Source organism: Athalia rosae, chromosome 2 (assembly GCF_917208135.1).
Source record: "Athalia rosae chromosome 2, iyAthRosa1.1, whole genome shotgun sequence".
NCBI classification, from domain to species: domain Eukaryota; kingdom Metazoa; phylum Arthropoda; class Insecta; order Hymenoptera; family Athaliidae; genus Athalia; species Athalia rosae.
In genome coordinates, this window is record NC_064027.1 from 25480013 (window position 1) to 25494820 (window position 14808).

Here is a 14808-nt window from a genome sequence, read left to right on the forward strand (position 1 = left end):
CGTGGAACGGCTTAATCAGAGATGTATTGTTGAAATAATTGAACCATTGTATTCGGTAGTACCTATACCACGGTGATAAAATATCGGGCGTGTGTAGACGATCGTGGAGAGAATAAAGGGAGTAGAAATACCGAGGGGGGGGGGGGGGGGGGGAGGGAGGAAAAAAGGGGATATTTAGAGGGAAGAAGATCCGAAACGAAACGTTGCCAGCGTCAGGGAGAGAGAAGGATTAAAGCCCCCCCGGCTGATCCTGATTAAACCGCGGGACTCACGCGGCAGTACGTTCACTCTTCTTTCGTTTTCCTTCAGTTCGAAAGTGACGGTAGTCGGATGAAATTTTGGCGCGAGGGGGGATTTTAATGATTTCGTAAGGAAACGTGGTGAGCTTTTACACGACGAGGTATTCCCCAACAGGGCGCCAGACTGGACGACAACGACCTTTTGGTAAAAGACGCGGATACTTTGACCACCAACAAATACAGAGTACGACTCTTGGGGGACGTCGACAACGCTCTGAATATCACGTATGAGCCCCTCCTCGTCGATCATCCTTCGATTCCAGCGTCCACGGTTATTTATACCAGTGAGTGAAGGTCGAATTTTCGCCTCTTTTGACAACTTCTTGAAAACTCTGACACGCCATTCGAATTATAGGAATCTACGCTAATATGACCCTGTTACCGAGATCTCCGTACAAAGTGATTCTTCAAGTAACGGACGACAGTTTGCTCCACGGACATGGCGAAAAATCGGTAATTAATTCGAAGAATTTTATATATATATATATATGTATATTTACATTTCGTTCCAATTCTTAATTTTAGTTGAGTGCGGAAAAATTTCGCCATTATTCCCCGAAAAACACGTTACACGTTATACCGTATATAAACACAACGAAACTTTCTTTTTCGTGTACTTTGAAATTAGCATTCCATGCATGATTCCGAACGATATGGTATATAGGCTGCACGTACGTGCCATCGTGTGCCATCTATTAGAGCAAGTTTTTAAAACGTCGCGTGGTGATACACGCGTGGGCGACGACGAACGCCCACATGTGTAATTAATAAATTGCAAAAATCAATGCCCTACCCACATGTGCTGGGTAAACGGTCGTAGAGAAAATCAGACTAATCAGTTTTTGAATCAAACAAAGCGACCTTGGAATTCTGTCTTTTCCCCTACGAAAAGCCCACAGCGATATTTTGTCGCCAAGATAACATCGAACGAGAAATTGGGTTTTCCAGTTCTTCTGCCTTGTACCGGACAGTTACTAATGATATCTTCGTCCCCCCGAACTCACCCCATTGGCTGGGAGCCATGGTCAGACCGGACATACACCGTCGCATAGGGCATGTTCGAGACGTCCACGTATAATATCTTCGATCGTGTACACGGATGACGTATTTTTTAGGTGAACATCACGTTGTCATTTCAAGGACCGACTCGGCACGCGTCATCGGCAACGACGACTATCCCCTTGCAGCAGCCGATCTCATATTTTCAGGATATTCGAGTCGCCCGCGGTGCCTCGCAATATTCTCGCGTTGTCGCACCCTCCGTAGTACCGAACTCCGCCCTGGCATTTACCCTGCGGGGCTCGCGGGCCTTCAACATCACCAGAAACGGAGGTATCGTCTACGTCGCGAATTCCACCGAGCTCAAATCCGCCCCGGCGTCTGTAACGTAAGCGACCACGAGCGTAACTCCGAGTTAAAAAATAATGTGCGGAGAAAATTTTCCGAGAAGGAATAAACGAAGAATTTCAATTTTCAGAGTAAAAATCGAATGGCGTTATCCGAGCGGTAGCGTGTCGACCACTTCGTTGACGGTTCGTTTGGTCAATGGGTCTGCTTGTAATCGAACATCGGTCGGATCGCACTCGTGTGCGAATTCCGAAACGAAGGAAATATGCGAAACTAGCTGCGGCGTCGGTAGCGGTTCCTTGACGTGAGAAACACAAATAAAAAATAATTTCTTATCTCGACAACGAATCGATTGGTACGTTGGTCTTTCAATTGGGCATCCTTGAACATTCTCAGGAACGGGACGTATACTCCGGAATGCGTTTGGAGAAGTAGCAATGCAGTAACTTCGCTCATGACTTCGAAGTACCAAACGTGTTCGCCATCTTTATCGCACTGTCCCGATCACGAATGCGACGCGCTCGAACAACTCGATCAACGTATCTGTCCCCAAGATTGCACGCTGGAGTGTAAGTCTATTTATTTCATATGGATTATATCTGTTTCTCGTTCGTTACGTAGACGCAAAAATTTTGTCTCATCACAGCCGAACTCCATTTCGCGGAAGTGAACAAAGAAGGACGTGGAATATACGCCGGATTGGGGATGTGCACCTGCAACGACGTTTCGATTTGCACGTGCGGCCTGAGAGATGATCAAAAAGGTAGCGCGTCGTCAAAAGGAGGAAACAGGAGGGAGAACAAAAAGGACGATAGAACCTCGCCGATTCTAAGCCCCGAAAAAAGTGAGTTAGAAAAAAAGCGTGCAATCTCACTGACGATTAATCGATACATCGATTTTTCTATATCTAGATGCATAATATGAGCGATAAAGTCGCAGGTTTTAGTCGCGAAGCATAACGGGGTCTCCTTGAATCAGGCTCTAGTTTCCACCCTGAGCATTAATCTAAGATTCTCGAGTCTCGATTACATCGTTGCGGTCTCCGCAGCGAAAGGTTATCGGATCCTCCCGAAGTTACATTAATCCAGGGATGAAAAATACACCCATGCCAGAAGGGCATCGCGATATCGCGCCAAAGAAAAACGACCGTTACGTACATACAACTATTTTCTTAGCTCGCCCCGAACGCCATTTCGGAATTACCTTTCCCGGATCATTTCAAATTTAATCCCTACGTGAAAGAAAAAAAAAAAAAATCAACCAACAAGTGCGATGAATTGAAATTTTTTTTCAGTGACCAGTTCCTGCGGACCGACCTGTCTTGTCGGTGTTATCGGCGCCAGTATGTTCGTTCTGGTTGTCGTCGCCGGGATATTTGTTACTTGGAGATACAGGTGGGTGAATTATTTTTCCGATAGTTTGATCGACTCGTAGTCACCGGAGTCTCGATAATGTTTTTTTCTTCAATTTTTTCATCTCGAGCTTTCGAATCAACATTCCATCACAGGATTAATAGAGTTTTGAATTCCGCTGCACCTGCAGGCATAGTACGTATCCAAAGTCCACTGGGAATTAAGTGGATTCCGTTTTCAGTTCCTGAAACACGTTACCGGAATCGGGACGAATACTCGTATTATATAATTCGTATTGGTTGAGGAAGTCGCGTGGAATTGTCCGTTGAGATTAGAGATAGGGAGCAGGTAGGTAATACAGCGATATCCGGATCGCTAGATCTGCGATCAGCTCCATGGGTTAATTGCCAGTTTTCCGTTGCCACGTTAACACAGAAGCGAAGAAAAGGTGGTGAGTTTTTATAATACAACGGCACGTGATCTATCGCGACCCGTGAGAAAGAAGAGAAAAAAAATGTTTAATGAACAAAAACTAAAGTAAAAAGACTAAAACTGCCATCGCGATAAGAACGCGCGGAAGGAGATATCGCTCTTTCCTTACGACCATAACAAATGCGATGGATATTATAAAATATATAGGAAACTGGTAACTGCATAACCTTGTGTACACCGTAGAAAACTTGTGTATGTACTACCTAAGCCGCTATACCTCAGCGCTCGACCTCCGCGTTACAGACTAAAGTAGTCGCATTAAAATTGTTTGCATTTTATGTTTACACAACGCTTGCATCAGCGGTCGTTGCAGCTGGTTGTTCGAACTTATAACACGTATATACATACATACACGTGTTAACCCGTGAATTCATCGTACGCACGTGCAAATGTTGTACGTATGAGTTGAGAAAATATACATATACGTATGAAAACGAAACGGTAAAAAACATGCGATAACTTAATCTTATTTGGCATAAACTCGTGTAAAACATTCGCCCGACGCGTCAACTTTGCAGCGATATGAAATAAATTCTATGATATGTATGTACGTATGCAATATACGGTGAGAAATTCCGTGGCATTAAATATAAGAATTCGTATTCTTCTGTCAACCGAAGAAAGTTGTTTTTTTTTTTTCTTCATTTTCTTTGCACAGATTTCTTTAAGTTAGATTTGATCCCGACGACTCGAAAATTCTTTTCGAATTTCACTCACTGTTAGTTGGTCCGGAATCTATATCGAGCTTGCGAAGAAACCGGACCTGGGCTAATACTGTAAGGTGAACACGCACTACTATAAAGTGTATACTTGGTTACCTACGACCCCGAGAAGGGCGGAAAGATCCTTATCAGTAACACGTCGTTTTATCGATCGCGAAAATACCGGGAGGTATAAGAGTATATACGGTGCGACGGTGGAGCGAGCCTCTTGCCTAGCCTTCCGAGAAAACTCAGCCGCACAGTAATGACTGGATTTATAACCGACGTGACTACGGGGAAGGTTGATTTCGGGAAGTTGTCGCTTTAGAAATTAATTCGGAATTCCCAGTTAGGTTTGGCGCGAGATCCTTGGACCAAAATAGGAGTTTGACGAACAAGAAGTTCAACTTCTTTAAATCGATATTCACGCGACCCCCCACGCGACAAAATTTTTGAACGGAGAAATACATGTATTTTCCGGGAGTCAAATTTTGACTCTATGTAACTCCTAACTAATAATGTAGCGGGCAATGGCAATGAGAATAGAATCTTCAAACTGTGGGAGAGTTGAACCTTGAAAAGCAATATAAATCCTCACCCGACATACTCTTATGCTAAGATTACGAAAGTTTGTATATGCTTTCCAACTTAACGTTCTCAAACCACCGGCGTATATGAGGTTTTACCTACCTCGGGATGCAATTTCATCGTGAACACTTTATTTTTAAATTTGTTAACTTTTTCTACTCCGCTGTATTTTAATCGTGAAACGACGATCGATCAAACTCGGTTATCGCGTTTCTTCGTTTTATAATCGATCAAAGCACTAGAACTGCATTGTCAGCAATTTTCAAAGCAGTTAACTTTCTTTGTACGTATCAAGGAATTAAATCATTTTCAGAATGGCGGTCAAAGGATCACGCCGGGAGTGCAAACACGATGCCGATGGTGGTGCAGGCGGACTGGGCATTCTGCCATCCGATTACGTAGACCGTGGCGACGGTCTTCTCATCGGCCTTGACTCTTTTGCCACGGCAAATCGATCTTTACTAATACCAAAATCATGTCCGGTAAGTGAAATCACATATCTTGGCGGTGCAATTTTTTAATTTATTGCAAAGTTCGCTAAATTATTGTCCTGCAATATCAATAAATCGTGGGGAAGGATTATAATCCTTTTTTATTTCGCCGTTAACTCTTCCTGTTATTTACATACATTTTGTTCTGTCATTTATACTGTGCATTGTACACCATTTAGAGTATACCTTGATCGCATCGAATATCTTATACAATGCGATTCTGGTGAAACTGGTCGCAATCCACGCACGCGTCGAAATATTCGAATTTCTCGGTCTCCGAGCGGGCCCGAGCCTCGCCGGAATCGGCGTAGCCACAGGCGTAAGCGTCTTGTTGTGATCTACAGCCTTCAAGGTGACACCTCGCAACAAAGTGCCTACGCCTGTGGCTGCGCTGACTCCGGCGCAGCTCGATTCGGTAGACTGTTATACCTTCGAAGAATGTTTCTAATTCGCTATCTTGGGTCGGGGTGATCATCGCGTAATTCAATCCTCATTTCGATCTCAATACTCGAATTACCAAATGGATATCGAAAACTTTTAATTTTTTTCCTTTTGTTTTTTTTTTAATTGTGTCATTCTTATCAGGATTCTCTTCCCACGTAATTAGAAATCGATTTTCGCGTAGGTAGTTTATTAATTTCAACGTATGTATATCTAGTACGTCATTTCATATTTTCTCGCGTGACATATGACCGACGCCCTTCAACCTGCCACTTTTGTATGGTAGGACTTTGTACGAAAAAATTTATGGATTTTACGATACATTGATTAATATCATAAATCAGCAAACTCCATCGAATAGATTCTATTCCACGAATTCCATTTTGTTTGGAATCCCATTCATTAGTTTTTTTTACCGGTATATAGACAAAACAGTGTATAGTATCAGTTTCTTCAGCGCCATAATAATTTAATTCTCACATCAGCAGAAAGAACAACTTGGCTCCGTCCGTAAATAACGTACCTCCTACCGTTCGCCATAATCTGATTATCCGTATCGAAATAAGAATGAAAAAGTATAAAACAAATTCGAACTAATGAACTTCATTTTTCTTCAGCCGGACCCAAAGTGGGAATTTTTGCGTAGCCAGCTGACCATCGAACAGGTTCTTGGCGAGGGTGAATTTGGCAGAGTTCTTCGCGCTCGAGCTGTCGACATTGGGGGTTGGCCGGGACCGACTACAGTGGCTGTAAAAACTCTTAAAGAAGGAGCTTGCGCCTCTGAACTCGCCGATCTTCTATCCGAATATCAACTGCTTAAAGAAGCTCAACATCCTAATGTCATTAGACTCCTGGGTGCTTGCACATCACCCGGGGGACCGGTTTATCTTATCATCGAATTCGCGGAGTTTGGATCCTTGAGGTTTGTAATCAACCGTTTTTATATATGTATATATCCGTACTAGGGTGGTCCTTGTTTGGGTAATTCTTCAATTTTGTTGCTCCCTATAGCCCAAATGTCTGCAAATGAATTTTGAAAAAATGCTAGCGAAAGCTGGAGCTTTAGCTCAATTCTAAGTAGCTTCCCGATGCCTTCGAACTTTCCCATTTCCATAACATACGATTTTTTATACTTATCAGTTATTCTTTCGCTGTCACAGCTGTGTTGCACAGCATAGTAATGGAAACAAAAAAATGACCGTCAAGTCCCGAAAAATGGGGAAATTCGAAGATTTCGGGAAACCGCAAAAAATTGAGCTAAAAGTTTCGGGTTTTGCATGTATTTTCGTTCATTTATTTGAAGTAATTTCAGCTATTGGGAGCAACAAAATGAGAAAATGAACCGAACATGGACCACCCTAATCCATACAGTGTGCAGATATAAATAATCCTGCAAATTCCATCCGAACATTGGTAGACTGGACAATGGTCCATTCACAGTTTTCTATTATTAAATTTCTGCTTTCTCCGTTTATTGTGCGGGGTGGTTGAATTGAAGTAGAATTTATGTGGTCTGTCAAAGTTCTCTGACCCCGAGAATATTATATGTGTATAGTATATTGAATTTCTTTTCATTAAAACGTTGAGTAAAATTCCGCGGTGTTTATAACATAATTCTTCCCCATGCAGAAATTACTTGAGGAGAAGTCGACATTTGGAATCCGAAGGAAGAGCGCCGTGTTCTACGTCACTACTTTCCGCGTCTCCAGGTGTCAACCGAGAGGATCATTCCGCGATCGACTCATCTTGTAACTACGGTGTTACACCTCGTGAAATATTGTCATTCGCGTGGCAAATTAGTAAAGGAATGGCGTACCTGGCCGATATAAAGGTGAACAAATCGCATTGGTATTTTCAAATAACGCACGATATCCACATACCGGCATGAAATTCGTTTCAGTTATGATACCGCAGCATAAATCGATCGAAACGGAACCCTCTTCGGCCGTATATTTTTACAACCGTACATTAATTTATCATACTCTGAAAAACAATTAGCTCCGAAACAATTCGTATCGGCTTACAATCAAAAAATACTCTCTGGCAGTCCGGACTGAAGCGTACATTTTTCAATTAGACAAGTTTCGCAACAGGCAATTTAAAACAGTACATAACTCAACTGAATTTTTCGAATATTTTCAGCTCGTACACAGAGATCTAGCAGCCCGTAACGTTCTTCTCGCGACGGGAAAAGTCTGTAAAATTTCCGACTTTGGTCTCACCCGAGACGTATACGAAGACGATGCTTATCTGAAACGAAGCAAGGGTCGAGGTAAGCTTGCCGAAACCACGGAAGAAAAGTAAGCCTTTTTTGAAAAACCCTTGTCACATCGAACTCTCTTTACCGTATCCTCAGTGCCTGTAAAGTGGATGGCACCGGAGTCACTCGCTGATCACGTTTACACAAGCAAATCGGACGTTTGGAGCTTCGGTGTTCTCCTTTGGGAACTCGTGACTCTCGGAGCTTCGCCTTATCCCGGTGTGGATGTCCACAATCTCTACAACCTTCTGAAGGCCGGTTATCGGATGGAAAAACCGGCGAATTGTTCTCATCAATTGTAAGCCAGTTTCAGAACTCGATTGGATGAAAAAATTCGGGTTCATGACAATCGGAATTTTATTTACAGATACAAACTGATGGTTTCTTGTTGGCACGAAGAAGCCGGTATGCGACCTTCTTTCAAGGAACTAACTTGTCATTGGGAACGAATGCTGGAAGATGGAGTAGATTATCTTGATCTAAATCCGAGAACGGTTCATAATAGAGCGTATTTTACTTCATTGCATGCGCTGGACAGCCCTACGAGTGAGTAAACAAATAACTTCAATCATCGATTTCACTCATTTCATCCATTATTCATTCGTTATAAGGTTCGGGAACAGACGATCTGGGCTACGGTAATGTCAATGCTATGTGTACGGATGTAAATTATCTGGCAAAAACACCAGCTGAAGAAATGACAAAATGTGACAAGGTGAACAAACTTCAGGCATTGTGGCAACATCCGATAGCGTCGTTTCCAGAAGAACCTGTGAAACCTCCCTACGTTAACGATGTTACTCAGCAGCAACCGATTGAACAAAATCATTATGAAAGTCCAATTAAATTCCGGAATACAAGCGTCACCAGTAACACGGATAACAACGTCAGAACACCACCTAATGAACGGCCTCAATCCTATATCGACATGGACGGTAAGAGAGGTAAAGAAGGATCGGAAGATCTTCTGTTATTTAATAACGTTGAGAAATCTATCGAAAAAATAGACAACAGTATTTCATTGAACGGGTTGAATGGTCGTTAAATCGAAAATTTATGAATGTTGGTAAGATATTATAAGCGAGAAAAGTGGGAAGACGTAAAATCAATGATTGGAGCATGGTCGTATCCGGCTTTTTCGTTAATATGTGTAAATAAAATACATGGAAATAACTGATACAGGAGAAGTTCGAGTGCGGTATTTTAACTACGAAATCCTGTATACTCGGGAGAGAAGTGATTAGGACCAAAGATAAATAATATTCGGGGCATGAAAGAGTTCCGGTGACCCCCTAGTCACCTTGAAAAGATCAATATACATGTTATATATATAAATGGTTATTTTAAGCAGTCAACGAATCATAAATTATACGGAAAATTTATATTTATACATAATATACGTAAATCTTTAACCAAAAAAAAAAACAAAAAACAAATGGTATAAACTACCAAATACTTTTATAGTTCAGGCTATCATATTCTCAAATAGGTTACAGAATATTGTTGTTATGTACTTAATATTGGAACGAAATTATTTCTAAAAAGGAGTGACTGAACGGCTAGTTTTATTTGAGTTTGTTGAGATCATTTTGTTTGTCATTCAATATAGTATTTAGTTTTAGTGAACGAATGTAATCATCTACATTGTAAAATAGCCAAAGATAATCGTAGAATATTTTTTATTGGTACAAAATTAATTTTTAAGTGTTTTTTTTTTTGTATAATAATGATGGTTTCGACGTTTAACGACAGGGATCATACTATCACGCGACACTGTTAGAATGAAAGAAATGAAAATGAAATTGATCGTTCAAATTTCTTACAATATAATCTCACTTGATTCACTTACGTCAATTTTTTGATTATCAAACAAATCATGCTTCCGATTTTAATGTAAGATTTAATGAAAAAAAAATGATTATCACATTGTTCTGATCTATTTTATCATTACCGATTTTGATGATGAAAAATATATGATGTAAAAATTGATTTCCCTATAACATCGCGATAATATCTACTGTTTGTATTTATGTAAAAAAAAATAACGAAGAAAAGAAACGAGGAAAAAGAATCAAACATTCCAGTAATCTATATAATTACTTTGATCGATATGACTTTATACATTTAAAAACCAAACTAGTTTTAACATCATCTATTTACGATATATAACAATAAAAGTTCTTATGAAAAGCAAGATGAATCTGTGGCACTGTAGTAAGTAAGTTGCAATTATTCTTGGCTTGTAATTACTATGTAATAAAATATAATTACACACTTATGTCGAATGTAAAAACGTAATCAACATTATTTTTAAATTTTTGGAAAATGCAATCAGTTTTGGAACCGAATCGGATATGAAAAATTGTAAAACATTAGTTCCCATTACTTTCTTGTACTTGATTGATTCTTGTGCTACCTTATGGTATCCATTAACCAAGTTTTGGAACCGCCAGCTACCGATTTCTAGTGCTGTTAATACAGGGAAAATCACGACCAGTCTTTTTATATGGGTTTATAGTTACCTGTATGCAACTCCGTTTGTCAATATCAATTCATAATCAGTCATTATGGTGCATTTTGACAAACGTCACCGTACATATATCTGCTACACCAGTGGGAACCGCGATTATTGATCGAACGCCAATAATTGCCGGATATCTATTGCAGATGCCGGCGCAGGCGATTTTTGTGGTGTCCTTGGTTTTTCTGGATCTTGTGTGCTGTCATCGCTTCGTCCCCAAAATAAAGTGTGCATATCTACTACAGGTTTTTCCTTACCCTCACTACTATCAGGTACAGTCGCTTCAATCATGTCCAAAGTGTCGGAAGACTCATCATCACTCTTTGATTCAGGATCCCGATCACGCTCTGAGGGCATCAATCGAGTGACCTCATCTGGATTAAACATAAGGTGAATGACACGTAGAATTATTGGCATGGTATGTCTATGGGTAGTTATATTTTAACGCATATTTTATCTTACCTGAAGGAGTGAGAGGTCGTCGATGAAGAATGTTTTCTGTTGCCGATTTTATAGTTTCATCAAACTCTTTAGTACATATCCGATCAAGTTCTTTGTAAAATACGCCATAAATTTTCTTCAAGAGGAGCTTCCGGCCTGTAGGCATCTTGATAGGTTTGTCACTGATTAAACCTTCGACAGTTAGTATTCTGTCCGTTTCAGTGTAGGGGAATTTGATGAGTATAATTTCTTTATTTTTTCGCTCATGACACGTTTTTATCAAGTTGAGGGTATGATTAAACAGATTTCGATAAGCCGTTTCGGTAGTTTGGACAGAACTGTCTACTGACGGAGATAATGCAAGTAAAATAAGTGTGGCCTTTCGAAATGCCTTTGTGCACCAAGTTATTGGATCCTAAAAAGTAATTCCCAGGAAGGTATCATACGTATTGTACTTGATATTGGGTTTCGTACTATAATGCTTCTTTACCATATTGATTATTTTACAAAAATGGTCTGAGATATGGAATCATGCCTACCTTCGATTGTTCGTTTGGAACATCAGATTTGTCGATCATGGCATCTACGTGGCAGGCCCTTAGATATTTTGCAAATTCGGTCATAACACGAACGTGAGCATCACAGACAGGGTCATACATCAGCAGAATACTTGGCCCTCTTTTTGGTAAGTGTAGAAATACTGCGAAGTAATATGATGAACCTCATTTTATTCAGCCATTGAATTGATCAATTACAGCATACCTTTGCGCTTCCACCATTTAAATCCCAGCGTGGAAGCGAGGATAAACACACCCACTGCCACTACTGGACTGACTATCATTATAATCACCCGTCCACTGCTCTGTTCTGCAAGATCAAAGATAATTACTTAGATCCTGAGAATAGTTGAAATAAATCTCTGTACACATCAATCGAATGACCTACTCATTTGAAATGCTGCACTAGTGATTGGTTTACAGCCTCTGTCACCGCAATCAGGATGTTTTGGAATAATCTCAAAGTGATAAAGACCATTGTCCTCTGTATAAGTATTCTGTATGTGAGTCATTTTATCTTTAACTAAGTAGAACGGTTCTCCAACCGTAGTCTTATTAAGTTTAAACCACCCTTCATAGGTATTTACATTGAAGTGGTCAGGCATCGGTTGTACGTACAATTGTACGCTATCAGAGCAAGTCGTATCCACATACATAAATATTGGATAACCGGTCAAATTTGCCTTTGCTGAAAAATTGAAGGGTCATGTGTATCAAGCTAATCTTTTCATTGACAATTTTTTATATTCAAGTTACCGATATCCCAAGGAGCAAAAGGTATAAACCGATATTCTCCAACGTATTTAGAATTCTCTCCTACTGCCTCAAATCCAAGAATTGTGTCCATCCCAGGTTTCATGATAAAGTTGAATGACAGTTTTTCTGGCAATTGCCCAGTTACATTTGGATTCAACCTCATAGTTTGACAATACGGTGGGGTTACTGGGTTGCTCAGTTGTATTGTCAATTCTTTAAAAAAATAAAATTTCGTTGAGTACTCTACCTTGCGACTATTTTATATCAAATACATTCAATGTTGAATATCATTGATCCAGTCAATAAATGTCTTTGAAAAAAAAAGCTCACCATAAAACGTGATATTTGTCACAGTCAAGTTCAGGACAGTGGTACTAACTCTGCCGACTTTATATTCTGGCCATACGTAGAAACTTAATTGAAAATTTCCGAGGCTTTTTTGGGTTTGGAAGGGCTTCAGTGAGTTCTTGAAACGTCTATTATCACAGCCTGAATGGTGAATCAAATAAAAGTTAGGATACCAAGAAAGGTTGATCAGACTTTAAAAGAGTTAAGTTGAAAAATATACACCCATCTATCTGCTAGGAATTCATGGTTTTACTTACCACTAGAAGTGCAGTTGGTGGGATAACATGTCCGATTATCATCTGAATAATATTTCTAAGCAAAAAATAATAGATTGAGTAAGCAAAAATTAAACTAAGTTCCAATCGGTGGCAAGATATCCAGCAAAAAAAATACCTCAGCATATATCTCATTGCATGTATCACAGAAATATACTGAACGTGATCCAAGAACAGCATTAAAAAGTATGAACCACAACAGACATGAATGCATAATTTTGGCCAACATTTTAAGGTTGACTGCAGGATTTATCTTCTGTATTTGGGTGTGGTCTGAAAGATTCAAATTTCTTTATATCATTTGTTTCAAGGAAAATCATTGATGAATCACTTTTAGCGATGAACAATCCCAAAGTCCAAATTTATTTTCATTGGACTGACAAGAAGCTCAAATGTAAGCAAAATATCTTTTTCAGTATATACACTGTACTCAATGCACACAATCCTTTCTTAACTCAGGTAGGTGAAAACATTGCCAGTCAATGATTGAGATAATTTCAACAATGTAATACGCATTTCTGAGATTTGCATATTTGACAACTGAAAGGTTATACAACAATAAACGCGGACATTGCTGCGATAACTGACAGACTGATGCGATGCAGCGTGGAGGCAAACGCGCTTGCAAGACAAACAGAGCATGCAGTTTGCGTACGGTAGGGACATCTAGCTGACGCTGTGTGTCGGTGTTCCCAACTGCATCAGAGCCGATATGCACTATCGCCGGTATGTCGACATCGTATTCCTCAGACTTAGGGGTGCATACCGACTGCAGTTAATGAGATCATCGATAAATCAACCGGTCACAACCAGGAAAATCATTTTCTCATTTATCTTCTGAGATGCAGGTGAAATGTGAGATTGTTTGAAATATGAAGATAATAAATGATTGATCCCACTTCTGAAATAACAGCAAAGTTTTGACAGATAATTAAAAAAAATATTCTAAAACATACTTAATTACAAGTTTTACATTCATAGACAATCAATCTTAGGAACAAGATATTTTAGACACAAGAATGAGGCATCGTCCTCTGGAACAATCCTTCTGTAAGAGTCAAAGTTATATTTGTATGAATCAATTGTTGATTTTCTGCTTCACGTTCAACGAACCTAAATGATTATTTAATTTCGTGAAGTTTGAATAAACATTTTTCAGTTACACCCATGAGTATAAAAAATTTATTTCTGTAATAACATCCAATTTTTAGGGCCATGGTATCACCAATTAGAACCACCTGAAATGACGCGTTTCCAAACCACCTTTAATGAGGTAGCGTCCCCGGCTCGTTTCGATTTTTTTCCTACTTGTAAGTGGAACGATCGCCAGAAGTACAGTTTGTAGAATATGCAATATATTGTATATTCTACATACTGTGCCTAGAGCCCTATGCAAACCACTAGCAGCTCAGCATCCCAAGTCCGGCGAAGTAGAATCTGGAGCATACAAATGAGAAAAAAAATAATATAACAGACACTTTATGTTACAATGAAGAGTAATACACATTAGTCTTAAATTTAGACATGACATTTGCATAATAAATTACACAGATGGATGAGCATTGCATGGATAAAAATCGTATGAATATATATGGACAGTAAAAATTTCCACAAGACAATTACACACAGTTGCACACAAACCATGTACGTACATAAAACAATACACGAAGAACATATAAAACACGAAATAGAACAGAGAAATAAATAATCAACATTATTTTCAATCATCCTATAACTAAACAACATTATCAAAAAATAATCAATACAATAAATCAGTAAAAACTATGAATCGCAACGGTACAAGTTCTGAAACAAGAAAAAGCATTTGTCAATTAATTCATAAAACACGAGACCTGGAACATACAGACAAGTGATGAAAATGTCATTATTATAATAGGTGAAATTTGAGATAAAATTTTTGCAAACAAACAACGCAATT

General features: G+C 39.4%; 2 protein-coding genes and 1 long non-coding RNA gene across 5 annotated transcripts in view; 2 read left to right on the plus strand and 1 right to left on the minus strand.

Annotated features, from left to right (window-relative positions):
- The window catches only part of LOC105689137 (proto-oncogene tyrosine-protein kinase receptor Ret), a 28355-nt gene extending 18091 nt beyond the window's left edge, over window positions 1–10264 (plus strand). The window contains exons 6-19 of the mRNA XM_012405947.4: window positions 415–583; window positions 655–752; window positions 1415–1686; window positions 1777–1950; window positions 2043–2215; window positions 2293–2490; window positions 2941–3040; window positions 5093–5261; window positions 6329–6633; window positions 7341–7542; window positions 7854–7983; window positions 8068–8269; window positions 8339–8517; window positions 8583–10264. Coding sequence (XP_012261370.2) covers window positions 415–583; window positions 655–752; window positions 1415–1686; window positions 1777–1950; window positions 2043–2215; window positions 2293–2490; window positions 2941–3040; window positions 5093–5261; window positions 6329–6633; window positions 7341–7542; window positions 7854–7983; window positions 8068–8269; window positions 8339–8517; window positions 8583–9016 — 2805 coding nt within the window. The 3' untranslated portion in view covers window positions 9017–10264. The remainder of the gene's footprint in view (window positions 1–414; window positions 584–654; window positions 753–1414; window positions 1687–1776; window positions 1951–2042; window positions 2216–2292; window positions 2491–2940; window positions 3041–5092; window positions 5262–6328; window positions 6634–7340; window positions 7543–7853; window positions 7984–8067; window positions 8270–8338; window positions 8518–8582) is intronic.
- On the minus strand, window positions 10050–13686 carry LOC105689060. Of its 3 annotated transcripts, none has more exons than XR_007276754.1 (10): window positions 12988–13686; window positions 12852–12906; window positions 12577–12735; window positions 12247–12459; window positions 11879–12178; window positions 11696–11800; window positions 11473–11633; window positions 10955–11348; window positions 10494–10866; window positions 10050–10440 (listed from the first exon to the last, which is right to left on the minus strand). XR_007276754.1 is itself a non-coding variant. In XM_048649193.1 (10 exons), exons 2-10 carry the CDS (start codon window positions 13096–13098, stop codon window positions 10598–10600), a joined length of 1767 nt encoding a protein of 588 aa, XP_048505150.1. In that variant the 5' UTR covers window positions 13099–13142; window positions 13300–13686; the 3' UTR covers window positions 10050–10597. The 3 variants fall into 3 exon arrangements, 2 of the variants coding, with proteins under 2 accessions (XP_048505150.1, XP_048505149.1); XM_048649193.1 differs by having other exon boundaries at window positions 10050–10866; window positions 12988–13142; window positions 13300–13686; XM_048649192.1 differs by having other exon boundaries at window positions 10050–10866; window positions 12988–13142; window positions 13293–13685.
- On the plus strand, window positions 11342–11865 carry LOC125499773. The gene is made up of 2 exons (XR_007276755.1): window positions 11342–11618; window positions 11691–11865. It is a non-coding gene; the product is annotated as an uncharacterized LOC125499773 (long non-coding RNA).
- Window positions 13687–14808: the final 1122 nt, after the last annotated feature.

Bases quoted from the DNA above. Each gene is read 5' to 3' on its own strand.
- LOC105689060 (XM_048649193.1), bottom strand. From the start codon at position 13,098: ATGTTGGCCAAAATTATGCATTCATGTCTGTTGTGGTTCATACTTTTT. The intron at 12,736-12,851 runs GTAAGTAAAACC...TTCACCATTCAG, and splicing joins CACCAACTGCACTTCTAGTG to GCTGTGATAATAGACGTTTC. The intron at 12,179-12,246 runs GTAACTTGAATA...TCAATTTTTCAG, and splicing joins TTTTGCTCCTTGGGATATCG to CAAAGGCAAATTTGACCGGT.